Below are 17,490 nucleotides of genomic sequence, written 5' to 3'. Positions count from 1 at the left end.
CCTGGTGTTCTTTTTTGACCTCCTGTCCTTTTAGAACTTCCTGTCCTTTTGAAACCTGGTTTCCTTTTTTGACGTCCTGCCCTTTTGGGACTTCCTGTCCTTTTGAAACCTGGTTTCCTTTTGAAACCTGGTTTCCTTTTGCAACCTGGTTTCCTTTTGCAACCTGGTGTCAATGCAACCTGGTTTATTTTTTGACGTCCTGTGCTTTTGTTACGTCGTGTCCTTTTGAAACCTGGTTTCCTTTTGTAACCTGGTGTCCATTTGGAATCTGGTGTCCTCTTGCAACCTGGTGTTCATTAACCTCCTGTCCTTTTGAAACTTGGTTTCCTTTTGCAACCTGGTTTCCTTTTGAAACCTGGTGTCCTTTTGAAACCTTGTGTCCTTTTTTAACCAGGTGTCCATTTGAAATCTGGTGTCCATTTGGAAGCTGGTGTCCTTTTGTAAACTGGTGTAATTTTTTACCTCCTGTCCTTTTGGGACTTCCTGTTGTTTTGAAATCCGTGTCCTCTTGCAACCTGGTGTCCTTTTGGAACCTGGTGTCGTCTTGAAACCTGGTCTCCATTTGGAATCTGATGTCTTTTTCCAACCTGGTGTCCTTTTTTGATATCCTGTCCTTTTGGGACTTCCTGTTGATTTGAAACCTGGTTTCCTTTTTTGACCTCCTGCCCTTTTGGGACTTCCTGTCCTTTTGAAACCTTGTGTCCTTTTGCAACCTGCTGTCCATTTGGAATCTGGTGTCCTCTTGCAACCTGGTGTTCTTTTTTGACCTCCTGTCCTTTTAGAACTTCCTGTCCTTTTGAAACCTGGTTTCCTTTTTTGACCTCCTGCCCTTTTGGGACTTCCTGTCCTTTTGAAACCTTGTGTCCTTTTGTAACCTGCTGTCCATTTGGAATCTGGTGTCCTCTTGCAACCTGGTGTTCTTTTTTGACCTCCTGTCCTTTTAGAACTTCCTGTCCTTTTGAAACCTGGTTTCCTTTTTTGACCTCCTGCCCTTTTGGGACTTCCTGTCCTTTTGAAACCTTGTGTCCTTTTGTAACCTGCTGTCCATTTGGAATCTGGTGTCCTCTTGCAACCTGGTGTTCTTTTTTGACCTCCTGTCCTTTTAGAACTTCCTGTCCTTTTGAAACCTGGTTTCCTTTTTTGACCTCCTGCCCTTTTGGGACTTCCTGTCCTTTTGAGACCTAGTGTCCTTTTGGAACCTGCTGTCCATTTGGAATCTGGTGTCCTCTTGCAACCTGGTGTTCTTTTTTGACCTCCTGTCCTTTTAGAACTTCCTGTCCTTTTGAAACCTGGTTTCCTTTTTTGACCTCCTGCCCTTTTGGGACGTCCTTTTGAAACCTTGTGTCCTTTTGTAACCTGGTGTCCATTTGGAATCTGGTGTCCTCTTGCAACCTGGTGTTCTTTTTTGACCTCCTGTCCTTTTAGAACTTCCTGTCCTTTTGAAACCTGGTTTCCTTTTTTTGACCTCCTGCCCTTTTGGGACTTCCTGTCCTTTTGAAACCTTGTGTCCTTTTGTAACCTGCTGTCCATTTGGAATCTGGTGTCCTCTTGCAACCTGGTGTTCTTTTTTGACCTCCTGTCCTTTTAGAACTTCCTGTCCTTTTGAAACCTGGTTTCCTTTTTTGACCTCCTGCCCTTTTGGGACTTCCTGTCCTTTTGAAACCTTGTGTCCTTTTGTAACCTGCTGTCCATTTGGAAACTGGTGTCCATTTGGAATCTGGTGTCCTCTTGCAACCTGGTGTTCTTTTTTGACCTCCTGTCCTTTTAGAACTTCCTGTCCTTTTGAAACCTGGTTTCCTTTTTTGACCTCCTGCCCTTTTGGGACTTCCTGTCCTTTTGAAACCTTGTGTCCTTTTGTAACCTGCTGTCCATTTGGAATCTGGTGTCCTCTTGCAACCTGGTGTTCTTTTTTGACCTCCTCTCCTTTTAGAACTTCCTGTCCTTTTGAAACCTGGTTTCCTTTTTTGACCTCCTGCCCTTTTGGGACTTCCTGTCCTTTTGAAACCTTGTGTCCTTTTGTAACCTGCTGTCCATTTGGAATCTGGTGTCCTCTTGCAACCTGGTGTTCTTTTTTGACCTCCTGTCCTTTTAGAACTTCCTGTCCTTTTGAAACCTGGTTTCCTTTTTTGACCTCCTGCCCTTTTGGGACTTCCTGTCCTTTTGAGAGCTAGTGTCCTTTTGTAACCTGCTGTCCATTTGGAATCTGGTGTCCTCTTGCAACCTGGTGTTCTTTTTTGACCTCCTGTCCTTTTAGAACTTCCTGTCCTTTTGAAACCTGGTTTCCTTTTTTGACCTCCTGCCCTTTTGGGACTTCCTGTCCTTTTGAAACCTTGTGTCCTTTTGTAACCTGCTGTCCATTTGGAATATGGTGTCCTCTTGCAACCTGGTGTTCTTTTTTGACCTCCTGTCCTTTTAGAACTTCCTGTCCTTTTGAAACCTGGTTTCCTTTTTTGACCTCCTGCCCTTTTGGGACTTCCTGTCCTTTTGAAACCTTGTGTCCTTTTGCAACCTGGTGTCCATTTGGAATCTGGAGTCCTCTTGCAACCTGGTGTTCTTTTTTGACCTCCTGTCCTTTTAGAACTTCCTGTCCTTTTGAAACCTGGTTTCCTTTTTTGACCTCCTGCCCTTTTGGGACTTCCTGTCCTTTTGAAACCTTGTGTCCTTTTGTAACCTGCTGTCCATTTGGAATCTGGTGTCCTCTTGCAACCTGGTGTTCTTTTTTGACCTCCTGTCCTTTTAGAACTTCCTGTCCTTTTGAAACCTGGTTTCCTTTTTTGACCTCCTGCCCTTTTGGGACTTCCTGTCCTTTTGAAACCTTGTGTCCTTTTGTAACCTGCTGTCCATTTGGAATCTGGTGTCCTCTTGCAACCTGGTGTTCTTTTTTGACCTCCTGTCCTTTTAGAACTTCCTGTCCTTTTGAAACCTGGTTTCCTTTTTTGACCTCCTGCCCTTTTGGGACTTCCTGTCCTTTTGAAACTTTGTGTCCTTTTGTACCCTGCTGTCCATTTGGAATCTGGTGTCGTCTTGCAACCTGGTGTTCTTTTTTGACCTCCTGTCCTTTTAGAACTTCCTGTCCTTTTGAAACCTGGTTTCCTTTTTTGACCTCCTGCCCTTTTGGGACTTCCTGTCCTTTTGAAACCTTGTGTCCTTTTGTAACCTGCTGTCCATTTGGAATCTGGTGTCCTCTTGGAACCTGGTGTTCTTTTTTGACCTCCTGTCCTTTTAGAACTTCCTGTCCTTTTGAAACCTGGTTTCCTTTTTTGACCTCCTGCCCTTTTGGGACTTCCTGTCCTTTTGAAACCTTGTGTCCTTTTGTAACCTGCTGTCCATTTGGAATCTGGTGTCCTCTTGCAACCTGGTGTTCTTTTTTGACCTCCTGTCCTTTTAGAACTTCCTGTCCTTTTGAAACCTGGTTTCCTTTTTTGACCTCCTGCCCTTTTGGGACTTCCTGTCCTTTTGAGACCTAGTGTCCTTTTGTAACCTGCTGTCCATTTGGAATCTGGTGTCCTCTTGCAACCTGGTGTTCTTTTTTGACCTCCTGTCCTTTTAGAACTTCCTGTCCTTTTGAAACCTGGTTTCCTTTTTTGACCTCCTGCCCTTTTGGGACTTCCTGTCCTTTTGAAACCTTGTGTCCTTTTGTAACCTGGTGTCCATTTGGAATCTGGTGTTCTCTTGCAACCTGGTGTTCTTTTTTGACCTCCTGTCCTTTTAGAACTTCCTGTCCTTTTGAAACCTGGTTTCCTTTTTTGACCTCCTGCCCTTTTGGGACTTCCTGTCCTTTTGAAACCTTGTGTCCTTTTGCAACCTGGTGTCCATTTGGAATCTGGAGTCCTCTTGCAACCTGGTGTTCTTTTTTGACCTCCTGTCCTTTTAGAACTTCCTGTCCTTTTGAAACCTGGTTTCCTTTTTTGACCTCCTGCCCTTTTGGGACTTCCTGTCCTTTTGAAACCTTGTGTCCTTTTGTAACCTGCTGTCCATTTGGAATCTGGTGTCCTCTTGCAACCTGGTGTTCTTTTTTGACCTCCTGTCCTTTTAGAACTTCCTGTCCTTTTGAAACCTGGTTTCCTTTTTTGACCTCCTGCCCTTTTGGGACTTCCTGTCCTTTTGAAACGATGTGTCCTTTTGTAACCTGCTGTCCATTTGGAATCTGGAGTCCTCTTGCAACCTGGTGTTCTTTTTTGACCTCCTGTCCTTTTAGAACTTCCTGTCCTTTTGAAACCTGGTTTCCTTTTTTGACCTCCTGCCCTTTTGGGACTTCCTGTCCTTTTGAAACCTGGTTTCCTTTTGAAACCTGGTTTCCTTTTGCAACCTGGTGTCAATGCAACCTGGTGTATTTTTTGACGTCCTGTGCTTTTGTTACGTCGTGTCCTTTTGAAACCTGGTTTCCTTTTGTAACCTGGTGTCCATTTGGAATCTGGTGTCCTCTTGCAACCTGGTGTTCTTTTAACCTCCTGTCCTTTTGAAACCTGGTTTCCTTTTGCAACTTGGTGTCCATTTGGAACCTGGTGTCCTTTTGCAGACTGGTGTCTTCTATGACCGCCTGTCCTTTTGGAACTTCTTGTTCTTTTGAAATCTGGTGTCCCTTTGGAACCTGGTTTCCTTTTGCAACATGGTGTCCTTTTTTGACCTTTTGTCCATTTCGGTCCTCTTGACCTTTTTGGACCTACTGTATTTTGGGACATCCTTTTTTTAAAACCTAGTGTCCTTTTGTAACCTAGTGTCCTTTTGTAACCTAGTGTCCTGTTTTATCGTCCTGTTTTTGGGACATCTTGTCCTCTTGAGACCTACTTTCCTTTGGGACATCCTATGCTTTTGGCAACTCATGTCCTTTTGGAACCTCCTGTCCTTTTTGACCTATTGTCTTTTTGGCACATCCTGTCACTTTGGGGCTTAGTGTCCGTTTAAAACGTGGTGTACTTTTGAAACCTGGTTTCCTTTTGAAACCTAGTGTCCTCTTACAATTTGGTGTCCTTTTGGAATCTGGTGTCCTTTTGCAGCCTGATTTCCTATTTTTACCTCCTGTCCTTTTTTTACTCCCTGTTGTTTTGAGACCTAGTGTCCTTTTGTTACTTCTTGTTGTTTTGACACCTAGTGTCCTTTTGTAATCTGGTGTCCATTTGGAAACCTGGTGTCCTTTTGTTACTTCTTGTTGTTTTGAGACCTAGTGTCGTTTTGTAATCTGGTGTCCATTTGGAAACCTGGTGTCCTTTTGTTACTTCTTGTTGTTTTGAGACCTAGTGTCCTTTTGTAATCTGCTGTCCATTTTGAACCTATTGTCCTTTTGTAACCTGGTGTCCTTTGGCAACCTGGTGTCCTATTTTGACCTCCTGTCCTTTTGTACTTCCTGTTGTATTAAGAGTGCATGGTTGTTTGTGAATGTACATTCATTACTGTCATCATTTCATCACTCATCCCCATCTTCGCAAATTAGCCAAGAGGCACAAAACGCGAAGTAAAAAAAATCAATCAATCAAATCAAATCATTTGGAACCTGGTGTCCTTTTGCAGACTGGTGTCTTTTTTGACCGCCTGTCGTTTTGGGACTTCTTGTCCTTTTGAAACCTGGTGTCCCTTTGCACACCTGGTTTCCTTTTGCAACCTGGTTTCCTTTTGCAACCTGGTGTCCTCTTGCAACCTGGTTTCCATTTTTGACCTCCTGCCCTTTTGGGACTTCCTGTCCTTTTGAAACCTGGTTTCCCTTTGCAACCTTGTGTCCATTTGGAATCTGGTGTCCTTTGCAACATGGTGTCCTTTTTGGACCTTCTGTCCATTTCGGTCTTCTTGACCTTTTTGGACCTACTGTCTTTTGTTACATCCTGTTTTTTATATACCTAGTGTCCTCTTGTAACCTAGTGTCCTGTTTTAACGTTCTGTTTTTGGTACATCTTGTCCTTTTGAGACCTATTTTCCTTTGGGACATCCAATGCTTTTGGCAACTCATGTCCTTCTGGAACCTCAAGTCCTTTTTGACCAATTGTCTTTTTGGGACATCCTGTCACTTTGGGACTTAGTGTCCGTTTGAAACCTGGTGTCCCTTTGCAACCTGGTGTCCTTTTTTGACCTTCTGTCCATTTCGGTCTTCTTGTCCTTTTTGAACCTCCTGTCTTTTGGGACTTCCTATCCTTTCGAAACGTGTTTTGTTGAACCTCCTGTCCTTTTGAGACCTGCCGTTTTCGGGACTTTTAGAGAAAAGTTCTCAATTCCCTAATCGAGCGACAGAAGTTCCTGTTCTTAATTTATAATAAAGCAGGAAACTTTAGTTATTCACTTAAAGCTTTTGTAGCATACGTATGCTCAGAGAAGCTTAATACATTTTAGATTGTAATGTTGGTAATATTTCGATTTATTAGCATGCATTTCGTTGCATACTTAATATGTTTTCTACCTTCTTAGGTGTTCTCCTGCGGAGTTTTATAGGCCCTCGTGATGTAATGGTGAAATTATTTGCCAATCTAGCCCTTGTCATTGGAGTTACATGGGTAAGTTTTAAAATTTGCAATTTTGTTACGTTCAAGATATACCAAGTAGCGTGTTAGCTATACCAGCTGCCTCAAAATTAAGCGTCTTGGTATAAATGCGCTGTTGCCACATGTGAGGATATTAAGCGAGCCAATCCCTGGATCTCTGTTTCCCGCACGCGATGTGGCAACGTTGACCATGGAGCGTTGCCTCAAGCATCCTCCCAAAGGGAAATAGGCCGTTTGGCATCCTTGATCTTTCGGACAGGTATTGATGTCATCTTAGTACATAGACTGGCTGCAGATGAGAATATGTACATTCTCGTAAATCTCCCAGGTTATCCACTTATAAACAGATGCATTGACATGGATGTGGCAACACCGCAAGTCCTGCCAGATACCTAATTTCGTGTCTCCGAATGGTACGTCCTTGTAGATTGGCGTAACATTTCAAGGAAAGCACTTGGAATAATAGTTTGTTCTAACGAGTTGCTTTTGGGTTGGGAAATTTTCATCTGCCTTTATGACGTAACTCTCACACCAAAATATCACATAGTACTCACCTTTATGTAATCGACGTTTTGCAGCTTGAGTGAAGGTTAGCCCGAAGTCTGTGGATTAATCTTATTTTTTTTATTACAGAAATTTGTTAGAAATGAGATTAGTGTTAGTTTGATTCTAATAATCTGTAAATCTTTTCTCTTACATATTTAAATTCTATTTCTGGTGTATTAATTTGGAAAAGTATGTAATTTTGATGAAATAACCTATGTACAAGATTAAACCTGATAGGATAAAAAAATGTATTTCTATGGAAAATCCGGGTTTGATCCCCGGCCGGTTCAAATCCGTGAACTTTTCTAACGTTGGAAGCGGCCCCGGCGCCCACCCAGCGTCGAATAACATGGGTACCTGGGGGAAACCCTGGGGGGTAAAGCTGTCAGGGGCGTGATGCTGATCACATCACCCCAACCATGACCGGATCAAGAAAGTGTGGGGCGTTACCCCCACACCCCCTATACTATACGCCTTCATGGCGTGTTGCTATGCACAGGGGAGCACTTTACCCTTTTTTCTATGGAAAACAAAAAACAGTGTTGGGTGTCGAGTGACACCTTACTAGATACAATTTCAAATACATTTTTAATGAACATCTTTTTTTATTTGTTTGGTTAAGAGTTTACAAATGGAAGCCCAAAAATGATTTTTCATTATTGACATTATTCTAATGAACACTTGATACATTTGTAAAAGCAATGGGACTAGAAAATGAAAGAGAATTGATATTTTGCATGTTCTGTTTTTCCTATCTGTAAAAATAGGTTTTTTTACGAATTTAAGCACGAAAAAATATGTGAGATCAGTTTTTGAATAATATATATATATATATATATATATATATATATATATATATATATATATATATATATATATATATATATATACAGGGTGTTTCTAAAGGTTGTTTACAACGCTTGGGAGGTGATTCCTCACACGATAACAAGCAAAAAGTGTGAGTTCCATTTTTACGACTGAGGCTTCGTTTCCGAGATAGGAGCCTCGCAAAAGGTGACAAAGTGAACGTCACACCTAACTGGGACGAATACTATCACAGATAGAGAGGCGGTTCCAAGGGAATCATAAAGGAATCGTATGTGCTCAGTCCGGAAGTCACTATGAAAAGTTCACTGAACGCATGCGCAATGGAGTCCTCAAAGGAATTGGGGATTTCCAGCAAGAACAATGCATGGAAAGGGTATGTAACGCAGCAAAAAGGACCGTGACAATGAGAAATGCGTTAAAGACAACACATCCCGACCTCAAACATCAAAACATGAGCACGGAACACAAAATCCGAAAAGTTGAGCATGGTTGCATACCCCAGTTACACGCGAGGAATGAACGAATCTTGTCATGTGCCATACGAGAGACACATTACTCCACCAGGAGGAGGGAAAGAAAAACACAATATCAGATGATTGCGACAACGTGTATTTTTACACGCGACAACTACGTAATATCCCCCCCTCCACACACACACAACAAACAACAAATGCTACAAAGTCTTAAGCACAGACAGTGCGTGTCACTGTACACCAACTGAAGATGTCAGCAGTTCGCTCTAGGTTGTCATACGCATTGAAGAGTACTAGTATGTTGTATTGAAAGAAGTTGACGTGGTAGAGTGGGCAAGTCAAGTATCGCAACATTTGGCCTGTGGTGTTCGTACAGTGATACGGCCAATTTGTGCAGTGTGCCAGTGTTAAACAAAAACGATACTTTGCAGTTCCAGTTCCATATTACACAGATGGCTGCGTATACGACCCAGCAGCTAGCAGACATGCATCTCATGTATGGGGAGGCACGTGGTAATAGCCGTGAGGCAAGGCGTATTTATGGAGAACGCTTTCCACATAGACGTTTACCGTCTCACGCCTTCTTTCAGGTAGTGGGCTGTCGACTGCGTGAAACAGGGTAAGTGTTACCACCGCGGCAAGAAGTTGGAAGACCCCGAAGTGTACGCACACATCAGTTTGCAGAAGATGTGTTAACAGCGGTCGCAGAACATCCTGGCACTCGCTCGGGCACGAAACATGTCTCATGTGAATGTTTGGCGAGTGTTGTCAGAGGAAGGAATGCACACTTTTAAACTGCAGAAAGTACAAGAACTGTTACTGTTACTTTCGCCCTCGTATGGAGTTTTGCCAATGGTTGTTGCATCAGCTGGACACAAACCCTCACTTCGGGGCAAAGGTATTGTGGACAGATGAAGCCATTTGCACCAGGATGGATGTCTTCAATAGTAGAAACAGTCATGTCTGGGACTTTGACAACCGACATCACCAGCACAGGTTTTCAGTGAATGTGTGATGTGGGATAGTACGTGATCATTTAATTGGACCATACATTCTCCCTGTTCGCCTGAATTTTCGCACGTATCTTGCATTTCTTAGTGAGGTTCTGCCGGAACTGTTGGAGACCGTGCCTTTGGCACTGCGGCAAGAAATGTGGTACCAACACGATGGGGCACCAGCTCATTTCGATCGTAATGTAGTACATTTCCTGCATGATGTGTTTCGCAATAGGTTCATTGGTGGGAATGAGCCTGTGCCTTGACCACTGAGGTCGCCAGATCTCAACCCTCTCGATTTTTTCTTCTGGGGAGAAATGAAAACCCTCGTATACGACACACCTGTCACATCAGCTGAGGACCTCGTTGCTCTCATCAACGTCGCCGCCGCGACGGTAGCAGATACACCTGGCTTGTTTGCTCGTACTCGACAATCCTTGATTCGTCGCTGTCACCTCTGCGTAGAAGTGAACGGCAGACATTTTCAAAACCGGCTGTGATTATCGCCCTCGGCAAATCCCAGTGAGAACACTCTTGGTATTGCTCCCCACACCCATTGTGTGGTGAAAGTGACATCTTCAGTTGGTGTACAGTGACACGCACTGTCTGTGCTTAAGACTTTGTAGCATTTGTTGTTTGTTGTGTGTGTGTGGAGGGGGGGATATTACGTAGTTGTCGCGTGTAAAAATACACGTTGTCGCAATCATCTGATATTGTGTTTTTCTTTCCCTCCTCCTGGTGGAGTAATGTGTCTCTCGTATGGCACATGACAAGATTCGTTCATTCCTCGCGTGTAACTGGGGTATGCAACCATGCTCAACTTTTCGGATTTTGTGTTCCGTGCTCATGTTTTGATGTTTGAGGTCGGGATGTGTTGTCTTTAACGCATTTCTCATTGTCACGGTCCTTTTTGCTGCGTTACATACCCTTTCCATGCATTGTTCTTGCTGGAAATCCCCAATTCCTTTGAGGACTCCATTGCGCATGCGTTCAGTGAACTTTTCATAGTGACTTCCGGACTGAGCACATACGATTCCTTTATGATTCCCTTGGAACCGCCTCTCTATCTGTGATAGTATTCGTCCCAGTTAGGTGTGACGTTCACTTTGTCACCTTTTGCGAGGCTCCTATCTCGGAAACGAAGCCTCAGTCGTAAAAATGGAACTCACACTTTTTGCTTGTTATCGTGTGAGGAATCACCTCCCAAGCGTTGTAAACGACCTTTAGAAACACCCTGTATATATATATATATATATATATGTAATGTATGTATGTATGTATGTATGTATGTATGTATGTATATGCTAGGACAGTCAATTAAAAAATCCTATAAAAATTATAGGACAGACTGTATACAGCTCAAATTTACTTGAGGTATGAACTGTTAGTTACAAAACTACCTCAAGTCTGGAACACTGATCAAGTTAGCTTCAAAATGCCATTCTTGTCATTTTAAAGATACCTCCTCACACACTTGCTTCGATGAATAGGAGTGGTTTCTTGCCCTCGGCTGAAATTTCTGGGCAAATGAAAATTCAATATCTCTGTGCATGATTACTACACCAGCAAGTTTACTAATGGAGGAGAAAGTTGGACAATGCCCTCAGTTCGCAGGCAGATGGGTGGAAAGCCTTCGCGGTGGCTCATGAGTGACTGCACGTGGACCCCAAAGACTTGTTCTTCTTAAGGAATGCAGGCACTAACTCAAAGTTCTAAAATGCAGCAAACGTGTGCAACCCTGCATACAGAAATCTAGTAGATAAGAAACAAAAACAAATGAAGGTTTTAATTTGATTCCCCCTTGTAAAACACCGTTCGGTCTCTTTCGAACAGAACAAACCCAACCTGATGGACCCCTGGGTGTTCCTAGCCTGCATCGACCTGTTTCAGATGTGTTCGGGGACCCTCACGCTGCTCTTTGACTACCAGAAGATTCTGTGGGCCTTCACGTCATTTATGCTGGTTGGTAAGTACCTCTTCCTTGTAACGATTCCTTTCATGCTTGCTATTCACTTTTCATTCTACCTTATATGCAGGGCGGGAATTAACGATTGCGAGTAACCAATTACAAGTAAGGGAGGGGGCACAATTTTTGTCCCCTTAACACATTTTCGTACCGGGTGACCGTATGAAATGACGCACGAGCGCCAAAATTTGACTTCAGCTTCGTTAACTATCACTTTACATGAAAACCAAACCAAACCGAACCGCCTGAGTAATCAATTATTATTAGCAAGATAAATTAAACTCAAAAGTACCCGTTTTCGGTAAAACCAAAAAAAAAAAAAAAGGTATTCCTAATTTCGGCCCCCCAAAAATTCCGAATCTCATTTTTCATTTTTTTTTGTCAGCTCTACAAGAAGTCATTACAATAGTGACTATCATTGGTGTATGTACTGAATTAATACAAAAATTTAATACTGATAGCAAAACAAAAACCTAAATTTAGCAAAATTCAGAATGAATATTAGGTTTACTTGAACAAAAATAAATAGCCTTATCATTTCTTTAAGATCCTATGTTACCATGGCCCCGACCTAACCAAAAACGGAAAGTATGAGGGGGCGAAATTAGGAACAACACTCAAACTAACGTGGAGGTCCTCACGTTCTCAACAAGTGAACCTGACAGCATACAACTCACACATCCTTCAGTTGACAAAAGTTCCAAAGCCAATGACATGCAGAGAATGCAATGACAAGGATTACAATAGGCGTATAGGATTTGTAATATCATGACATTGCGATAACTAATCCGTCAGGAAAACAAGAAATCTTCGTAAAGCGGGAACAGGAGTTCCCAACTGGCTCTGTTTGCCTTCCCCTACACACACATGCTGGCGCCAAAAGCATTCTTAGCGGCAGGACCGAGAAACTGAAGGGGGCGGAATTACTAGCTGTTACTTTTTCGCGATAGAAGTAACGTTGTAAACACTTACTTTTACAGCTACTACCGATCTCTGTGGCTACGACGCCAGAGGTCCTATGTTCGCATCCCGGCCTGGGCATGGATGTTTTTTGTATCCCTTTCATCATTTTCGTCATAACATCACTTATCCTCATCTTCGCGGTTAGTCAAAAGTGCCATAAATGCGAAGTAAAATAAACCAAATCAATCAAACGTACCAAAAATCAGTTTCAATGTAAAGCTACTTAAGAAAGAAAGAGACTCAAAAATGGGATGGGGTGCATGCTCCCGACACGGTTTCAACACGCCCCCGGATGTAAACATAAACTGCTTTATTTTCCGAAATATTTCTATGTCATTCCGTAACGTTTTGTAACGTGGTTAATCCACACATTCGTAAATACTCTTTATATTCACCAAGTTCTACGTTGCTAGCTCTAGTAGTTCCTAAGATAATGGTAGCTTCCATTGGCTGGCACAGAACACTTTTCCGTAAGTAGCCTTACCAGGGCCCGGATATTGATGACATTTCATCTTTTACCTGGTGCAACGTAGACATTGCTAACTAGTACAGAAATCCTGAACACCCTCCTCAGGTTGCGTAATTTTTAGGTCATGTTTTTAAAAATTTTGTGTCATTGCATGCTGAAACATAAGAAGTTCAACAATTTCTGTTTTGTCTGAATGTTATCTTGCGGTACTTACTCTGTGTTTAATTACCAGCGTAACAAAGCCTGTCTGAAAATCGCGAAATGCAACATTGTCGAGTTTCTTATTCACAGTCCGTGCAACACGCCAAGGTGAAGAAGCAATTTTCAAATTGTTTGTCTTGGAATATACAGTATATACTACGTATTTTCAATAAGCAGATCGAGTTCTGTACGAATTTTTTGGGTCATTTTTCAAAGATTTGAGGTCATTTTACAGGATTCTTTTTTTTTTTTTGTCATTTTAAAGGTCATTTTCAGATATATTTAGGTCATCAAAATTCGGGCCCGAGTAGCTACCGTTGTATAACACAATTTGTAAAATACTGGATACAGTAGCGGCGATTGAGTGCCAAACCTGGGGGGAAAGGACAGTTTACTTTGTCTTGGTAGACAAGGCCATAGTTCAGGGCAAAAAGTGGGGGACAACTGCGCCCATACGCCGCCACTGGCTGGATATGATTTGGAACATACAAGGAGGGCATAAAGTCTGGAACGAATTGAAGAAATGATGAACAGAAGAATATTTTCTTTATGCACTAGTCTCAACATGTTTTCTCAAACGTTTTAACATGTTTCCTTGAATTTTCTTCCAAATTTAAGGATATGGAACAGTCCCCGCAGCGGTTACCCTTTTCTGGACATGTTCTGGGTTTAAACATCATACACTCAGGTTACAAATTCCCTACATGTCAAAATCCATGGGGGTGAGATCACGTGACCGTGGTGTCCATTGGCGTCGCGAGGGAGGTCGAACCGATTCGTCAACCCCCGTGGAAATGGACATAGTTTATTTATAGTTACAGAAGAAGCAGAAAGTTTTACTTTCATTGTTAATAATAGAAATAAAGTTCAGATAGTTACTATTCGAACAGATTAACCAAAGTAAATTCAGTGTAAAATGAAGGAACCAGATTATGTTTTTCCATATTGTACCGTTTAATCCAAAGAATAAATGGTTGTACAGTTTTTAAAATTCTAAAAATTATAGTTTTATGTGATAGATGATAATGATAATATTCATGACTAAAATTTCCGCCTTTTCCACGTTTTTCTTGAACGAAGTATGCAAAATTTAATAACAAAAAGAAAGAAACGCATTATACTAACTTAGGAAATGTTAAAAGAATAATGAAAATCACTTAATTTTGATGGATATTCACTCATCTGCTGGATGATGATGATAATAATAATTTGAAATTAAAGTGGTATATTTTTATTAGATTATATTAGTTATTACTATATAACCATGATAATAAAAATTATTGTTATTACTTCTATTTTTCAAGCTATATCAGGGGCTTGATCCCCCTACAAAAATTTCTTGCGACGTCCATAGCAAAGGGTGTCCAGGAAACAATACCGCCATTGATTCTAAGCTTTATGACCACCCTGTATATACATGACAAACTTGCCTTATGATTTAATGTTATTCCAGTTCCGTATGTATTCCTCACGGTTATTGTGACAACCTACAAAGTGATGCTTATCAACCGACGCGTCGAACCACGACCGTTAACTGCGTGGCTGAGGTGAAGAGGGGATGCGATCTGCAACCTAGTATCATGTTGAAACATGTAATCTTACGAAATCAAATGTACGATCCTTAAAGATGTATGTTCATATCTCGCTACATGTTTGTCTGTATTGTTTTCTTACTGAATGCAACACGTTTGTTACTTCAAGGTGTTTCATTGTGATTTGTAGGTAATAATAGATTCCAGCTCGTTGGTGACAAAGGGATTGTTCACCAGTTGCAAATAGAACAATGAGTTGTAGCACAGATATATATATATATATCTTTATCTGTAGTTGTAGGTAGTGTGCTGTCTTGTGAATGATGATGCATTTCCATGATTCCATTTAGATTATAATCAAACTGTAACTGTGTAGTATTTAATACTTGGCTGGACATTTGGCCTACACTCAGAGAACTAAATGCATCATATCGATTGATGCCCCAGAATGCATCGATTGATGCACTAATGTGTGTTTTATGGTTTCTTCAAAGATTCAGATTCACATTTGATGCATTTGGGTGCATTTTTGTATGTCGTGAAAGAAACACCAAAGTGCATCATTTGATTCAAGTGAGGTTTTATTTCAGTCGAGATGCACTTCAATGCATCAGTTGATGCGTTTTGATGCACCTTGATGCATTTTGATGCGCCAGAATGCATCTTTTTTGATCATGCACTTAAACGTTTCGTCCGAGCTACAGAGGATCCAGGAAGGTGCATCAAGGAACATGAACTGATGCATTGAAGTGCATCTCGACTGAAATAAATCCTCACTTGAATCAAATGATGCACTTTGGTGTTTCTTTCACGACATACAAAAATGCACCCAAATGCATCAAATGTGAATCTGATTCTTTGAAGAAACCATAAAACACACATTAGTGCATCAATCGATGCATTCTGGCGCATCAATCGATATGATGCATTTAGTTTTCTGTGTGTACGCGAGAGCAGGTTGTTTTAGAATTTACACCCCCTTTCTAAAAACCGCTATGATATTCCAAAAACTAAAAAAATGCATCAGCTTAGAATTTATTCTAGAGTATTCTCGTGAATCTTCATCTGCTTTGCTTTCGCCATTGTCTATATATTATCAATAGTTTAATAGACTTAAGTAGCCATTAAACTATTGATAATATCTAGACAGAAAGCTCTAGAATAACTTCTAAGCTGATGGTTTTTTTTTAGTTTTTGGAATATCATAGCAGTTTTTAGAAAGGGGGTGAAAATTCTAAAACAGCTGTTGTGGCGTCGGAAAGACTTCCAGCGGAGCCCCTAGGGTCGGGCTTCAGTCATTATCATTAATTGACTTCATCATCATTAATTGACTTTGAAATTGTTATGTGAAGCTAAAAATAAATCCACTGTGAAATGACGTCAACTACAACTAAAAGCGCAACTACATACAAAATAATTATTTGTAAACTACTACGAATGATAAAACAAAATAACAGAGTTTTACAATCTTCCATTGTGATGCAAGGCTTTGAAAAAAGTGACGGTATGAAAAAATGACATACTGATATGATAGATGAGAAACAAAGTGTCATCTCTCAAAACCTGAACCAACAGTTACAACCAAGCATGTGATAAATTTATACACACATGCTGGCGTACCCAGAGGGATTCAGGCTACAACCCTCCCCACTACTTCCCCGAATTGTGAGAAAATCATTTTTAAAAAAATGAAAGCAATAAAGATTTCGAAAAACCCAGAGTGGTATATGCAAATCTCCTTTAAAATGAACCCTGACTCGGATAGTTATGCACTAAAAGGTAAAAAGATAAAGTGTTCCCCTGTGCTTAGCACCACGCCATGAAGGCGTATAGAAGGTGTGGGGGTAACGCCCCATACTATCTTGATCCGGTCAAGTGAGTGGGGGTGATGTGATCACTGCACTAGAAAAACGCAAAATATACACGAAAAAGTGTAAAATATGCACTTAAATATACACTTTAAAAACCTGTTTAATTTATAAATGCTGTATATTACAAACTATGAAAGATTACATGCCAAGCAGTATTCTTAATGCTCAGTCGCTACACAGATTTTTTAAATTAATATAGTTCTGTGTTAAATAAAACAGATCAAGATCATGATTGCATTTGATAACAACATGATGTCTCAAATATTCGAACTTGAAACTCTTTCTGTTTTCAGCTAGAATAGTCTTATATTCAGAAACACACGTTCCACTTTGCAAGATACAAGTGAACTGTATTTTAGTGCAACAAAGTCAAACACATCAAGTTCCAGATCATCCACACGTTGCCCATTTGTATGCAGAATTTTGCAAACTTTCACCATTGTTGCAAACCCACTGTTCTTTTTCAATACTGCATCCAATTTCTGTACATACACAGGATCTTCAACCTGGGCGAGGGCCTCTTTAACGTCTTCTATAATTTTGATGCTTATTTGAAGTTGTTGAAAGTAGTGTTGCCCACGGGACGAGACGGGACAGGCTTTTAAAAATTCGAGACGAGACGAGATTGACCATGTGTCATAAGACAAACAAATATTTTCGAGACGAGACAGCATTTCCACGAGACTCCACGAGACGAGACAGGCCAAAGTCTCGTCTCGTGCGCAACACTAGTTGAAAGAAGAAAGACAGAGGAAAGATAAAGAGAAGAGAAGCGAGGAGAAGAAAAATAGATACAGTATATGCTCGATGTTGGTTGTTGGTACAAAAATGTGCACAACATCAACTTATTTTCATACAAATATGCACCTGCATATGAAATATGCATTTTTAGTTAAAAATCCTTAAATATGCATTAAAATGCATAATTATCCGAGCCCTACTGATTACCAATTTTGTCTTTGAACGGCTTTTAAATCTAAGGTTAATAATGGTAATTCCGAAATATGTTATTGTGTATCCCACCCCCTAGATCGTAATATCTATCTTTACAATATTCTAGCCTTTCCGGGAAAAAGAGAGACAGGAGAATGCAACATAAGGTGAAAGAGAGATTCAGAGTAAGAAGGAAAGAGGTAAAGGGGAAAGGAAGAAGACAGAGAAAACAAGAAAGAGGGAAAA

At 41.0% G+C, this 17,490-nt stretch overlaps 1 protein-coding gene across 1 annotated transcript in view; it reads left to right on the top strand.

Moving 5' to 3' along the window:
* LOC145978222 (uncharacterized) overlaps positions 1-14,596 on the top strand; it is a 72,571-nt gene extending 57,975 nt beyond the window's left edge. Inside the window, exons 4-6 of the mRNA XM_083110687.1 lie at positions 6,394-6,479; positions 11,143-11,275; positions 14,362-14,596. Of these exons, the coding sequence (XP_082966813.1) occupies positions 6,394-6,479; positions 11,143-11,275; positions 14,362-14,459 (317 nt within the window). The 3' untranslated portion in view covers positions 14,460-14,596. The remainder of the gene's footprint in view (positions 1-6,393; positions 6,480-11,142; positions 11,276-14,361) is intronic.
* The last annotated feature ends 2,894 nt before the right edge of the window (positions 14,597-17,490 follow it).

The sequence above is a fragment of the Lepisma saccharinum genome, chromosome 24 (genome assembly GCF_977018435.1).
Source record: "Lepisma saccharinum chromosome 24, izLepSacc3.1, whole genome shotgun sequence".
Taxonomy (NCBI): Eukaryota; Metazoa; Arthropoda; class Insecta; order Zygentoma; family Lepismatidae; genus Lepisma; species Lepisma saccharinum.
Note: the sequence above shows the minus strand (reverse complement) of the source record. Positions and strands in the feature narration are given on the sequence as shown.